Source organism: Geotrypetes seraphini, chromosome 9 (genome assembly GCF_902459505.1).
Source record: "Geotrypetes seraphini chromosome 9, aGeoSer1.1, whole genome shotgun sequence".
Taxonomy (NCBI): domain Eukaryota; kingdom Metazoa; phylum Chordata; class Amphibia; order Gymnophiona; family Dermophiidae; genus Geotrypetes; species Geotrypetes seraphini.
The window spans coordinates 169,838,890-169,853,349 of record NC_047092.1 but is presented as its reverse complement, the minus strand read 5'-3'; the positions used below and the strand labels follow the sequence as shown (position 1 = coordinate 169,853,349).

General features: G+C 42.7%; 1 protein-coding gene across 1 annotated transcript in view; it reads left to right on the top strand.

Moving 5' to 3' along the window:
- The first annotated feature begins 1,976 nt into the window (after nt 1-1,976).
- Nucleotides 1,977-14,460, top strand: part of MECOM (MDS1 and EVI1 complex locus) — a 759,237-nt gene continuing 746,753 nt past the window's right edge. Inside the window, exon 1 of the mRNA XM_033957747.1 lies at nt 1,977-2,220. Within this exon, the coding sequence (XP_033813638.1) occupies nt 2,184-2,220 (37 nt within the window). The 5' untranslated portion in view covers nt 1,977-2,183. The remainder of the gene's footprint in view (nt 2,221-14,460) is intronic.

The following is a 14,460-nucleotide window of genomic DNA, read 5'->3' as shown; positions in this document are numbered from 1 at the left end:
CGGCTTCTCATCCGTTTATTAGTCGCAAAAACCGCTGGACCTTCTTGGGCTGTGACCCTTTCCCCTTCTGACCCCTTCTCAGCACCTGAGGCCATCGAAAGGCAGGTGAAAAGAAGCGTCCACAGTTCCTCGCCGGGCTCCCCGGAATCGTATCGCTTTCCTGCAAACATTTCCCCAGTTGTTTTAAATACTGGTTAGGTTTTCATCCCAGCCCCAGGAAGAATATAACGGAGTTGAAAGTTCCTGATTTCAGCACATAATACTGTGAACTCCAAATTGCATTTTTTAAAAAAGACCGATTGGATCTGAAATGGGGGTGGGGGGGGGGGCCCTTTTTCTACCAATGGTAAAATTCAAAGCATCCAGATTTTATAAAGCAAAATAAGTTGTAAATTAAGATTATTTTTTTGCGTGTAAATAAGACATTAGAGAAAAAAAAATAAAAACAAATCACCGTCTCCAAATATATGCGGCTACCTCGCTCTAAAGATTTGCGTCTAGAAAGCCAGTGCACGTGCAAATTATTTTAGGTATTTGCGGTCATTTCTCCAAATAGATACGTCTGACTATACGAAAAGGGAATAAACACTCAGGCATGAAGCCTAATCCAATCGAGAAAGACATGGATTATATTTTAACTCCAGTTTTTTTTTTTTCGGTGCCATTTCTCTGGTTACCCCAAAACGTTAACTCTAGAACTGCAATTAATAAAAACAAACGTCAGACCCGTTTAATATTTTGGATAGATTTGTTCAGCTTCTTTTTTTTTTTTTAAGGTAGTACCTTTGAGCACTTAAAACAATGAGCTTCAAGTGTACTCACAAAAAAAAAATAAATAAAGAAAACAATTTTCTTTCTGAGTCCCTGGTGCCGTCAGAAATCAACTCCAGCATTGGTAGGAAATAGGTCTTTGCTTAGTTGTATTTCTGTAACATTTTATCGTTTTCAAGTAATGGATTATCCTTTGGGATGGAGAACCCGGCGCGGTGTAAATCGCGAAAAAAACCGGGGCCAAGCAGACTACAAAGGGAGTTTTTTCAATTACTTGCATTCAGCAGCGGAGTTCTTGTTCCCCTTTAATTGTTTTGCCTCTTAAAAATGATTTTGACCGTGTGTGTAGATTTTGTCCCCGGCTGTGCAAAATGCTCAGGCTGCTTTGTGCTGGTGCACACCAGGGGCCACTAATCTGGCAGTGAACCAACAGGTAAATAAAAGGCGAAGGGCATTTAAAAAAATTTGGGGCTTATGAATTTATTAGGTACAAAAAAAAAAATCTCGAAAAAGCCTGTGGGAACAGAAAGATTGCAATTTCTCTTCTGACCTGCTTGGCAAGATTTGCAACAGATATTAAGGAGAACATAAATAGCATCTGCAAAGAGGTTGGACCAGAGGAAAATCCATATGTGGTCTGCATTGATTCCGACCTTGAGCTCAGCCGTCCCTTACTGAAAATTCCCCCTTTAAATGCGCGCGCTCTGATTGGCAAATCTTTTAGTTGGAGCTGGGACAGTGGGATTTAAAATGGCTCCGTCTGAAATTGGGGCAAGCTTTTCTGACATGAATAAAATTTCCTAGTTGATGCAGAAAATCAAATAAAATTGAAAGTTGAATGGCAAGATTATTCTTACTTTTTTTTTTTTTTTTTTAATCCAAATATTGCTGGTTAAAACCCCAAACGAATAACCGAATAGACATAGTTATGGAGTCCACTTAGAACTTGTGGCATTAAGAGCTGCTATAATGAAATCTAACAGGATTCTTCTGATCTCTAAAGCTTTACAGCATTTTTTTTTTTGTTTTTTCTCATCCACTTTTTTTTGTGGATAATCCTATGTGCCAAAACCGGAAATAAGTGTTTCCTTTCCGACTCAATTGCCCAGCCGAGGTTTGCAAGGGGGGAGAAGAAGGTCCCCGATTGCTATCTGCCAAAATCTGAAATCAAAGTGATAAATCGCTGCAAACTTTTTTTTTTTGGCGGCCCGGCGATGGCGGGCAAGTGCGCATGTGCGAAGGTGTCCAAACTGACAATGCAGGAGAGATAGCGAGTCCGGATTGAGAGAAGGGGAGAGAGTGAAAGAGAGACAGAGGGATAGAAGGAAAAAAAAAGAAAAGAAAAAAAAGAAAAGAGAAATCCGAGGCAAAAAAAAAAGCCCCGTCTCACCAGCCACCGCAGAACTGGCACCATGAGATCCAAAGGCAGGGCAAGGAAACTGGCCACAAGTAGGTGCAATCTCCCTTTCTATGACTTTTTGTGCTCTCTGCCGTCTTGCACAGATGTGCAATCTTTTGCAATGCTTCCACCTCTGGACGGTGCCGGGTCGCCCCGAGACGGGAACGCAGCCGGGGCGCCGGGAAGGAGTTGGGGAAAAGTTGGGTGGGTGGCAGAACGAACGGAGGCTGCGAGGTGCCGGGCCTAGCTATAGTGGGCGCTGTGGGCTCTCTGCTGGATCGGAGGGGGGGGGGAGGGGGGCTGTGGAGTGAGGCTCTGGGCTCGGCCAGCGAGTCCCACTCGTTTCTCGGTGGTTTCTGTCGCGGGACAGGGGGCAGCGATCGGACTCCAGCAATAACTGTAGCCCCGGAGGAGGGGGGAGGGGTCCAGAACTTTCCGGGCTGAATTGGGAGAGCCTTGCCGGGGGTAGCGCTGCTGCTTCTTAAATCGAGGTTTATATGCAGGAAAAATCGGGGACCGTCGGATCGTTCTATCCGGTTGGCAGCGTGCAAACTCTTTCGAGTGGCCCCGCCGGCCCGCCCGGGGATTTTTATTGCGTTTGGAATGTGTGAGAATTCGCGAGATCTCGGTGTTTATTCTAATCAAATAACATTAATTCGATAGGGTTTTTTAAAAAAAAGAATCCATATTTACTGTAGAGATGATGCTGTATATTTAAAATGTGTTACCCAGATATTAAAACCTACTGTTTTTTGTTGTTGTTTTTTTTTTTTTTTTGGGGGGGGGGGCAGGGAGGAGGGAAGCTGGACTAAAATTAGGCTTTATGTTGTGTGAATTTCTTACATGATTCACCTGAACGCATCCGCGTTCTTTTGGAATGGGAGAGTTAAATGCTTTGGTCTCTGTGGGCTTGTAAGGCCACAATATATTTCTGCCTTAGCTGTTCTGGTAATGCAGAGTTTTAATATGTAAAATCATGGAATGTTTTAGCTGAATAGCATATGCTAGGTAACATAGCCATGGAAAAAAAAAGGAAAAAAGTGCGTTCCTAAATTGTAATCGATGTATGAAAACAAGAAATCTTAGCGCGACCCTTGTAGCCTGCAAGATCTGATCCAATTTCAAACTTATCTTCGGGCAGTTTCGTTTCATGCATTCTTCGGTAAATGACCACTCTGTTGTTTTAAATTGGATCTTCGTGCGATTTGATTTTATTTAAAGTCTTTGATTTCTTTGTGGTGTTGCTTCTGCCTTTAAAGAATCCTTCGGAGAGAGCCTAGGCTTCCATTTTGCAGCCGGACCTCGAGCTTGGCTTCCAAGGCGCGCAAAAGTTTTATCGAGCGAAATAAGAGTTTTTGTTTCCTCGAATCTTACGGGCCAGAAAAAGTTCGGTTTCAATTAAAACCAATTGTGCGCATTCGTTTGTGCATTCGGTCCAATCGGGGCTATGGTATCGGTGAACCCCAAGGTCACCAAGTTTTTTGTTTTGTGTTTTTTTTTAAATTTGGCACCAGCTTGAAATCGATGGGTTGGGTGAGTTCAGTGACAAACACAGGGCTGGTTGTATAGTGGGGGAGGGGGGTCCCCACATTATAGATTAGATCGTCTTCTAAAGGTTCTCCCTCCTTTCCTTACTTCACTTTACAAGGGGGAAAGGAAATCAAGAGACCAAGCTCCGAATTTTTTTAATTTAATTTTTTTTTTTTGCACTTTTGAGAAATATTTCCTTTTCCCTCAAACGACCAGTCAGTTTCAGAGCAAGTGGAAGGGGGACCTGGTGAGATGATCCTTGTAATTCAGCACAAGATAACTTGTCCCATCTTCCAGCTCCTTTTCAGTATTAGGACGGGGAAGGGAGATCCCTTCTTTCAGGTTGCAAACCTCCCAACCCAAGATCAAACCTAAAAATAGTTTGTGTTTCTCCTTCTTTCTACCCATTCATCTTCCCAATCATGGCCATTTTTGGATTCTAATTAGACAAGGGGGGTGGGGGTGGGGTGGGGAAGAAAACATTTCTTCTCTTGCCTTCTCCGAGATTCTGTTTCACTATGATTTAAAGGTTTCACTGTTTTTTAGGACTCTTATTTCCAGTTTATTCGACCACCTGAGGGAAAGTCGCACTGAAACACCTGGGAATTATTTTCGGCAACACTTTATATATATATATATATATATATATATACAGTATATAAAAAAAGCCTACTGAGCTATTTTGGACACCGTCAGGTTTTACAATAGTTGGGGGTGGGGAACAGGAATAAAACAGTAGGATGGCTACAACACTGTTACACCAAGCCTTTTTATTCTGGGGGGGGGGGGGGGGTAACCAGATTGTTTTATAATGTCGCTTTGCAATTGCACAGATGTCTATGCAAAAATAAGTGACATTTACTAAAAAGCCTGGTTCTGTATTCTGTGCAAAGAGAGATTTTTGTTTGATTCATCAAAGTGTATTCTTTAAAAAAAAAAGTATTCCATGGCTGCCACCCAATTACCTCGTTATAGGCAGGGCAAGATTAACCAATAGGCCAAGTAAGCACGTGCCTAGGGCCCGAAATGGTCAGGGGGGCCCGATGAAGGAAGGCATCAACATTGTTTTTTCCAAACGGTGATGAACCCCTCCAGCATCGATCGGCAATGCGGGCCCCACCCCGATCTGAAACGCAGCGCCCCCCCCCCCCATCGACGGAAAGTAAGACGAGCAAGCAATGCGGGTAAGAAAGGCAACGGGAACTGTAATTGTGCAAGCGGTGCTGCTTGCCCAAAGCTTCCCTCTGACGCAGCTTCCTGTTTCTGCCTGGGCGCATGGTGGGGCGGGGCAGGGGGTGTGCATAGGGGCCCTCGACAAATTAATCCTGCCCTGGTTATAGGGCATGTATGGTTGGGCAGACTGGATGGACCATTCGGGTCTTTATCTGCCGTCATTCAGTATGTTAAAGACTCAGAATGGGACCATCTTAGCACTTTTAGGCTTTAGTGCTCCAGTGTGTTACAGGCAGCGATGGTACCCCCAGAATTCCTCAATCATCTCCCATAGCCAACTCATCATTCCCCACGCCTCTGATTTGCTGCAAATCCAGGTCTTGAAAGTCCCGGCTGAAAATCCCTGTTAGCAAGTTTATTTGCCTATCCGAAGCCTCTGTCCAGTATTTGTTTTTGGAAAGTGAAGTGTTTGCCCAGGCCGCTTCGGAGAAGCTGTTTATTTGCCATTCCTCCACCATTACCTTTAGCTCACTGCCTCTTTATTGCTCTTGGCACATCGTATAAACATGAAACTAAAACATTTTTACGCACTCTTGAGTTTGATAGAAAAAACAAAAGTGTTAATAATTTGTTTCAGTGCTTTGAAAGAATAGGGAAACTAGGTCTCTGAAGAGAACACATGGCAGAGATCAGGATCTCTTTTCTTAATTCGATTTAAATAATGAGTAAATGTGCAACTTTTTTTTTTTATTTTTTTAATACATGTATATATATAAAAAAATAGTGGCCATACAGGTCCATTTGTAGGAGGAGATTCTGAGCCAGACCAGGCTTTACTCTATTGCAACTGTGGAGATGGAGTGCTGAATCTTAATTTCATGTCTATTATGGCTAAAACCAGGACTCACTCAGTTAATCACCCCTCCTCCCCACACATGGATCTATAGGAGAGTGTGTATGCATATACATACACACATCTATCATACAGTATAGCATTTCTCAAATAGCCAGAGGGAAAGGTGATCTTCAGAAGTACCGTAATACTGCCGTTAGCCTTAAACTTGGGGGTAATGCAATAATTCTTTAACACTCTCTGTCGGTTTCCTTGCTAAGTTATTTACATATTTCTACAAGAAAAATAAGTGGATATTAGGGTTGTCAGAGGGTATGCAACTTACAAAGTGACCAGTGTTGGGCTTATACTCTGAAATACAAGTGACAGGTACCTGTATTGTTTGCTCAAGTTCAGTTCTCCATTATAATGTTCTTGTATCGCAGACTCTTCCTCCCGTCCCCTCAAATGATCCTCCAGATCTGAATAGTGCTGAATTCATGTAATCTATGGAAGTCTGTTAGGCTCGGAGTACCATCAGTATGGTCAGCAGAACTGCAAAGTCTGGGTACTTAAATTGATCAGATCGGGGGACAAATCCCATTGGCAGCATCACAAGCCACATGCAGACTATTTGTGTTGGTGTCTCTCTCACACATAAGCGTTTATAAATGGAGACAAATTAAGATTAGACAAATCTTTCAAGTATTATAAAAAAAAAAAATACTTGTGAAGATGCGAAGCACAGAGACAAAAAAATAAAAAGAAAGAGGATCAATAAAATTTTAGGTGGCAGTAATGAGAAAACTTAAAATATTAAAACTAAAAAACCTTTTGCATTCAGTTAACCAAAGTAAACCAATCATTGTACAAACCTAGGGCTCCTTTTATCAAACCGCGCTAGCGGGATTAACGTGCGCGACTTTTCATCATGCGCTAACCCCTGCGCTGGCCAAAAACTACCACCTGCTCAAGAGTGCGTCTGGCGGTTTAGTGCGTGCTATCACGTTAAACCACTAGTGCGGCTTGATAAAAGGAGCCCCTATTATGTGGAATGAACACAGAGGATCTAGAATCAGAAAATAATATTAAATATTGAACTAAGGCCAGCAATGGGAAGAATTACACGGTCTGTATACGGCCGTTTGGGGGAGGATAGGCTGGAGTCGGTTTTGACGGAGATTTCGGCAGTTAGAACCCAAGCACAGTACTGGGTAGAGCTTTGGATTCTTGCCCAGAAATAGCTAAGAAGAAAAAATTAAAAAAATTTAAATTGAATCAGGTTGGGCAGACTGGATGGACCATTCGGGTCATTATCTGCCGTCATCTACTATGTTACTATGGGCTCCTTTTATCAAGGTGCGCTAGTGGGGTTAGCGCGTTGGACATTTCATCACGCGCTAACCCCTGCGGCAAGCCAAAATACTAACGCCTCGTCAATGGAGGCGTTAGCAACTAGCGCGGCAGGTGGCTTAACGCGCGGTATTCCGTGCGTTAAACCCCTACTGCAGCTTGATAAAAGGACCCCTATGTTATGTATTTATTATGATTTGTACATATAACTGACTGTTCAGTTTCTCTTGCTGTAAACCACCTCGAACTATTGTAGTCTTGTGGTCTATAAGAATAAAGTTATTATTATTATTATTATTAAGGAAAGGAACAAAAACAAAAAAGTGGTCTGGGGGTACTTCTTTGTTTCACAAGTGCTCAGTTATGGATTTAAAAATAGAAGAGGCATCAGTGAAATAGAGTGAATATTTGCTCTTTTGGTGCAATTCTCAAATTCACTCTCACTTAAAACAGATCATTTAGACAGAAAAGGGGGTACACCGACATGCACGCAGGACAATTGCGCCCCATCAATCGCGTCCTTCCAAATGCATGCACCGACAAATGCACGCAAGACAATTGCACCCCATCAATCGGGTCCTGCCAAATGCACGCGCCGACAAATGCATACAGGACAATTGCGCCCCATCAATCGCGTCCTGCCAAATGCACACACCGACAAATGCACGCAGGACAATTGCACCCCATCAATCGCGTCCTGCCAAATGCATGCACCGACAAATGCACGCAGGACAATTGTGCCCCGTCAATTGTGTCCTGCCAAATGCACGCACTGCCAAATGTATGCAGGACAATTGTGCCCCATCAATCACGTCCTGCCAAATGCATGCACCGACAAATGCACGCAGGACAATTGCGCCCCGTCAATCGCGTCCTGCCAAATGCATGCACCGACAAATGCACGCAGGACATTTGTGCCCCGTCAATCGTGTCCTGCCAAATGCACGCACTGACAAATGTATGCAGGACAATTGTGCCCCATCAATCGCGTCCTGCCAAATGCATGCACCGACAAATGCACGCAGGACAATTGCGCCCCGTCAATCACGTCCTGCCAAATGCATGCACCAACAAGTGCATGCAGGACAATTGCGCCCCGTCAATTGCACTCATCTAAATTCTTCTAGAATGTTACTACTCCTTGGGTTTTGGCCAGGTACTAGGGACCTGGATTGGCCACCATGAGAACGGGCTACTGGGCTTGATGGACCATTGGTCTGACCCAGTAATACTAGATACCAAGTGAATATTTTAAGTGTAGTGGCGGGGAGGGGGTCCCCACCCCCTCAAAAAAGAGGGTTACTTTGTAACCCTCAAAAAGACAAAATAGTATCCACTGACTGGGTGCTATTTTCCTGTGCGCATTTGTCGGGCCATGGGAAAGGGTACTCAAATGGTATGGTTATGACTTCCCTGGTCTTTAATGTACAAGTCCATTTGCTTGAAAGGTCACATGACACTATCGTGTCCTTCCATAACTCTTGTATTGATCTTTGCAGTGATCTGTATTTTCCTAAGCTTCAGCCTGCTTGATGACACTGACTCCCTCCCTCCTTCCCTCGCCTGCGCTTTATAAAAAAAACAAAACGTAAAACCTAAGATCTGCTGCTTCCTCCTAGTCTTCAAAATAGCTTGAATCTGTTTTTATGTCATTTCGTTTGGCTTAATTGCCTTCCTCACGCCTGAACTCATTGCCATTTTTACAAGATGGGTTTGGAGAGGGAGGTAGGGGTGGGAATGGTTTCCTGAGCTAAGGTGCCCTACCTAGGTCTTTATTTCCTAGCTAATTTTACACCCTAATTGACCCTTTTTGAAACATTTGTTTTGGAATTTTCCTAATTCCTTTCTGACCCAAACGTTTTACTGGAGTTTAGAGAGCTGAGCACAAACCTTTTTAATTAAGAAAATCACTTAAGCAAGCTGGGGAGTAGGTTTGAATAAAAAAAAGAGAGAATGAGAAGATAGAGTGAAAAGGAGATAGATATTGGTATTACATGTCTGTTTACCAGGTGGCAGCTCATGAAACTATTGACTAGTCAATATATCATGTCTGGCCCTAAGGTAGGAAGATATGGCAACATGGGACCCCATCTCAACTAATGGACTTCCTCGTTCCAATTATTGATAGATGAAATATGTACTCGGGGTTGGCAGCAATATTGCCTCTGGGCTTCAAAGCTCCCTTCTTGGGGGCTAGTACTTTCTGCTCCCAACCTCAAGGGCAGTCCGCTGGTTGCTATTTTTCCTGTGACATTTATTTTTGGAATGTGTGTCTTGAAATATATTCTGATGCCTGAAGAGGGAGATGGGGACCCATGAAGCTGGTCCAGTCTGTGTTCTATCAATCCTATTAGGGTGGCAGCCTCTTTCCCAGGGAATCAGTATGTCGGGCTTCCATGGAATTATCATATCTTTTATGCCGAGGTTGGGTTAATTAGCTCTATTGCCTCTTTGAAGCCAAAGGTTCCTGTCTAAACTGGGAGTCTGTGGGGCCATTAAAACAAACCAGAACAGTTTAGCTTTTAAGAAAGCAATGTTCATTTGTGGTGTTATGCAAAATTAGTAGTGACGTTTATAATTAACATTGTATGCAGCTGCACATTAAGCTGACGACAAAGTTCAAGCAAGGGGAAGAATTTGTTTACAAAACTTTTCAAAGTGTGACTTACTGCTACGGATCCAGCACTAAAAAACTAAACACACTTAGAAGCCTTTGAAGTTCCCACAGGCAAGAGCTGCGCTATTTGCCTATGATTCAAATATTGCTGTGGGTAGAACTAATGCCTTTCTGCACATCTTGAGTTAAAGTGAAAGGAGTAAAATCCTGAATTCCTTGTTTGCTGGATCTCACTGGAGGGCTGACTCCTGGCTTCCGGCCAGCTCTGTACAATGTCAACACCGAATATTTGAATTCTCAGACACTATTTAACAACTTTCTAAATAAATAAACTCGTTGTGGGCCTGTCTGTTAAAATTATCTCACCTCTTTCTTTAAAAGTTGCAGCATCTCATTAAGTTAGGCCTCGGAGGCTGGCTCTTTTCATAAAGTCAAACCTAGTAGAGAACGTTTAGGCTCGTTTGGGTTCTGCATTTTTGTGATAAAATATCTAATCATGACTAAAAACAAAGCTAGGCTCAGAAAATCAATTAAGAATTAATCGTCTTTTGAAAGAAGCCTGTGCATATGCCCCTCCTTAGGCTAGCAATGCTCTGTAAATACTCAAATCATTTTGGCTGCTGTATCATGCTCTCTGCTGAGACTCACTATTTTCCTTATTGTTGCTATAAATAAGAACATAAGAACAGCCTTACTGGGTCAGACTAATGGTCCATCAAGCCCAGTAGCCCGTTCTCATGGTGGCCAATCCAGATCCCTAGTACCTGCTCAAAACCCAAAGAGTAGCAACATTCCAGCATCTCAAAGTATAGCAAGATTCCGGAACCCCAATGAGAGCAACATTCTAGATTGTGATGTCATAATTCCACAGTGCCTCAGAGCCAGCCTCATCAGTGATGTTACAATGGCTTAATTGTCCTATACTTGGCACATGTAAGAGCATAAGAATAGTCTTACTGGGTCAGACCAATGGTCCATCAAGCCCAGTAGCCCATTCTCACGATAGCCAATCCAGGTCCCTAGTATCTGGCCAAAACCCAAGGAGTAGTAACATTCCAAAAGAATGTCAAAGAATAGCAAGATTCCGGAACCCCAATGAGAGCAACATTCTAGATTGTGATGTCATAATTCCACAGTGCCTCAGAGCCAGCCTCATCAGTGAGGTTACAGTGGCTTGATTGTCCTATACTTGGCACACATAAGAGCATAAGAATAGCCTTACTGGGTCAGACCAATGATCCATCAAGCCCAGTAGCCCGTTCTCACAGTGGCCAATCCAGGTCACTAGTACCTGGCCAAAACTCAAAAAGTAGCAACATTCCATTATCTCAGAGTAAGCAAGATTCTAGAATCCCAAAGAGTAACAACATTCCATGCTACCGATCCAGGGCAAGCAGTGGCCCCCATATCTTCTCAATAACAGACTATGGACTTTTCCTCCAGGAACTTTTCCAAACCTTTCTTAAAACCAGCTACCCTATCCGCTCTTACCACATCCTCTGGTAACGCGTTCCAGAGCTTAACATCAGATTCACCTGGCAATAGAGTGTGCAATGTGTGTTATGGAACATATTCTCTGAATAGTGTCTAAACCCAGTGTATTTGAGGAAAACAAGCCCTCAGAGATAAAATTTAGCCATGAAGGGCTTTTGGAAAGTTAGCACTTTGGTTGTACCTCCCTTTACTCTTCACCGATTCCCTCTGAAAATTGCTATGGATAGATATTTTTGTATAGGAAGAGAAAAGGAAAGTCTTTGGTGGATAAGTTCTACATTTGTTTTATTGTTTTCAGAGAACCAGGGGTAGTATTAAATATGTGTTCTTCAATGCAAGGCCTGAGGTTCTGAGGTTCGGCTAATGGACTTAGGGCTCCTTTTACAAAGCCGCAGTAGAGGTTTCTACCATGGGTTGGCGAAGTAAAAGCTCCGACGCTCATAGGAATTTTATGAGCGTCGGAGCATTTACCTCACCGGCCCACAGTAGAAACCTCTACTAGAGAATGACACGGTGACAAATTTTTCACCGTCCCCGTGAGTTCTTTTCCTGTCCCTACCCCATTCCTGCAAGCTCTGTCCTCATTTGCACAAGCCTCAAACACTTGAAAATCACAAATGTTCGAGGCTTGTGCAGTTAAAGCACAGCTTACAGAAATAGGGCAGGGACAGCGACAGCGACAAAACTCATGGGACAGAACGGGGGAAATTGAGTTGCTGCCAGGAAAAATTTGTCCCCATGTCATTCTCTACACGGCATCACTCTAGAAATCAAAATGTAGTAAAAGTGAGCCAAGTATAAGACAATCGACCCATTGTGACATCAGTGATGAAGTTGGCTCTTAGGTATTGGTGGAATGAGGCATTATGATGTCACAATCTTGGTATCAGAGGCTGAAACTTGCTGCACTATTTATTTATTCAGTTTTCTATACTGTTCTCCCAAGTAGAGAAAGACAAGGGGACAAATTTTTCCCCGTCCCCGTGGAAACTAATTTTCCCCGTCCCCGTGGAAACTAATTTTCCCGTCTCATCCCCGCAAGTTCTTTTACTGTTCTGCCCCATTCCTGCAAGCTCTGTCCTCATTTGCACAAATCTCAAACACTTTAAAATCCTAAGTAGCAACATTCTAGAGCTCAGATTGTGATGTCATAATGCCTCATTCCACCAATGCCTAAGCTCTGTCCTCATCTGCACAAGCCTCAAACCCTTTAAAATCCTAAGTAGCAACATTCTAGAGCTCAGATTATGATGTCATAATGCCTCATTCCACCAATGCCTAAGCTCTGTCCTCATCTGCACAAGCCTCAAACCCTTTAAAATCCTAAGTAGCAACATTTTAGAGCTCAGATTGTGATGTCATAATGCCTCATTCCACCAATGCCTAAGCTCTGTCCTCATCTGCATGGGCTTGAAACACTTTAAAATCATAAGTGTTCGAGGCTTGTGCGGTTAAGGCAGAGCTTACAGGAATGGGGCAGGGACAGGGATAGTGACAAAACCCACGGGAATGGGATGGGGAAATTGAGTTCCTGCGGAGACGGGGAAAAATATGTCCCCCGTGCCATTCTCTAACCTAAATCCATAAGCACACCTTAGTAAAAGGAGCCCATTCTGTATAATGACTCCTTTGTCTTTTATAGGAGAATTATTATTTTGTGATTGAATTGGAATATGGAAATGTTTTGAAAAATAAAGAATAAACAATGCAAAGTATTACCTGAAAAATAATCTATTCAAATTTTTTTAAAATTTTTTTTGAAAAATGAGATGAAGTAGGATCAAATAGTTTAGGGTACTTTGCAACAATTTTTATTTTAATATTGGGGGGTCATTTTATTAAGGTGCGCTAACTGATTTAGCGCATGCTAAAGATTAGCACACTGAATGCTAAAAAAAGCAGAGTTGCTGCCAAGCCCAACGGGAACCCGTTTTGCGGTATACTGGCCCTAAGTAAGGCGGTACGCATAATTAAATTGGCAGAGCGTCCCGAGAACCCTTGGAATAGCCATGTAAATGGTGAAACGGGTCCCCGTCGGGCTTGGCAGCAACTCTGCTTTTTTTAAGATAAGTGATTTTTGATCGATAATACACACATATAATGTCAGCGTTTGAAAAAACTTATAAAAATAGGAGCAGGAGGCCAGAGGGTCAGTGATGGAAACTTTGAACCATTGAAACCTGGTATTGGATTTAATTCATTAGCCAGGCTAGTTTCTGAGACCCATAATCCTCCATTCTCTGGATAATTCCCTATAGTAGGATTTTTGTGTATATTGGAGATTGACTCTAAACATACATAGAAAAATTAAGAACTATAAGGTAACCTCAGAACAGGCTTAATCAACCCTTCAATTCTTTTTTAGCCCCGGGCAAGTGCCTATAGATGGACAGCACCAGACCTGAAAGGTCTAAATCAGGGGTGTCCAATCTGCGGCCCCATGAAGTATTTTGTGCAGCCCCGGTCGAGGGCGATGAAGTGTTTTCCTCTGCTGCCCCTGGGTGTTTACCATCTTGCCGGCTCCCTCCTCTGTCTTGCTGCAGCGTTTGCGCATTTGTGCGGCCCCAGAAACATTTTTTTCGGCCAGTGCGGCCCAGGGACGCCAAAAGGTTGGACACCCCTGCTCTAAACAATCCCACAAACTATCTTCTCAGACCTTCTCAGTGTTGTAAAAGAGCTCCACAGTGAATTTTATTTTAGTTTACATTGAAATTTCATGGATAACCGGATTTCCTAAGAATGAGTTTCTGAAAAAAATATTTCCAAAGATGTATTGTCAACAGTCTGTGCTTAGAAAAAGCAACCTCTACCCTTTCAAGAAAAGGTTAGCATCAATCAGTATATGTTAATTCCATATACAGCATTTGCAGATTGAGTTGACGACGTGGTATTTATACTTTTGTTGGTCTGTGGTATTAATGAAATTGTAAATTGTAGGATTTATTTAATATTCCCTCATGTAACATAAATGCACCTCCTCTCGATTTGCTAATTACACTTGTATATTTTATGGTAACAGTGGTTTATAGTATTACGGTAATTGGATTTCCTTTTCTGACTATAACATAGGGGTCCTTTTATCAAGGTGTTCTAACTGATTTAGCGCATGCTAAGACACCCATTATATTCCTATGGGCACCTTAACATTTAGCGTGCACTAAATCAGTGCACCTTATTAAAAGGACCCCATAGAAAAGCCCATAGAAACATTGACAGTAATTTATAAAATACTAACGCTGGCTTTTAGAAAGCTGTGGTAGAGGTTTCTATCATGGGCCGGCGACGTAAATG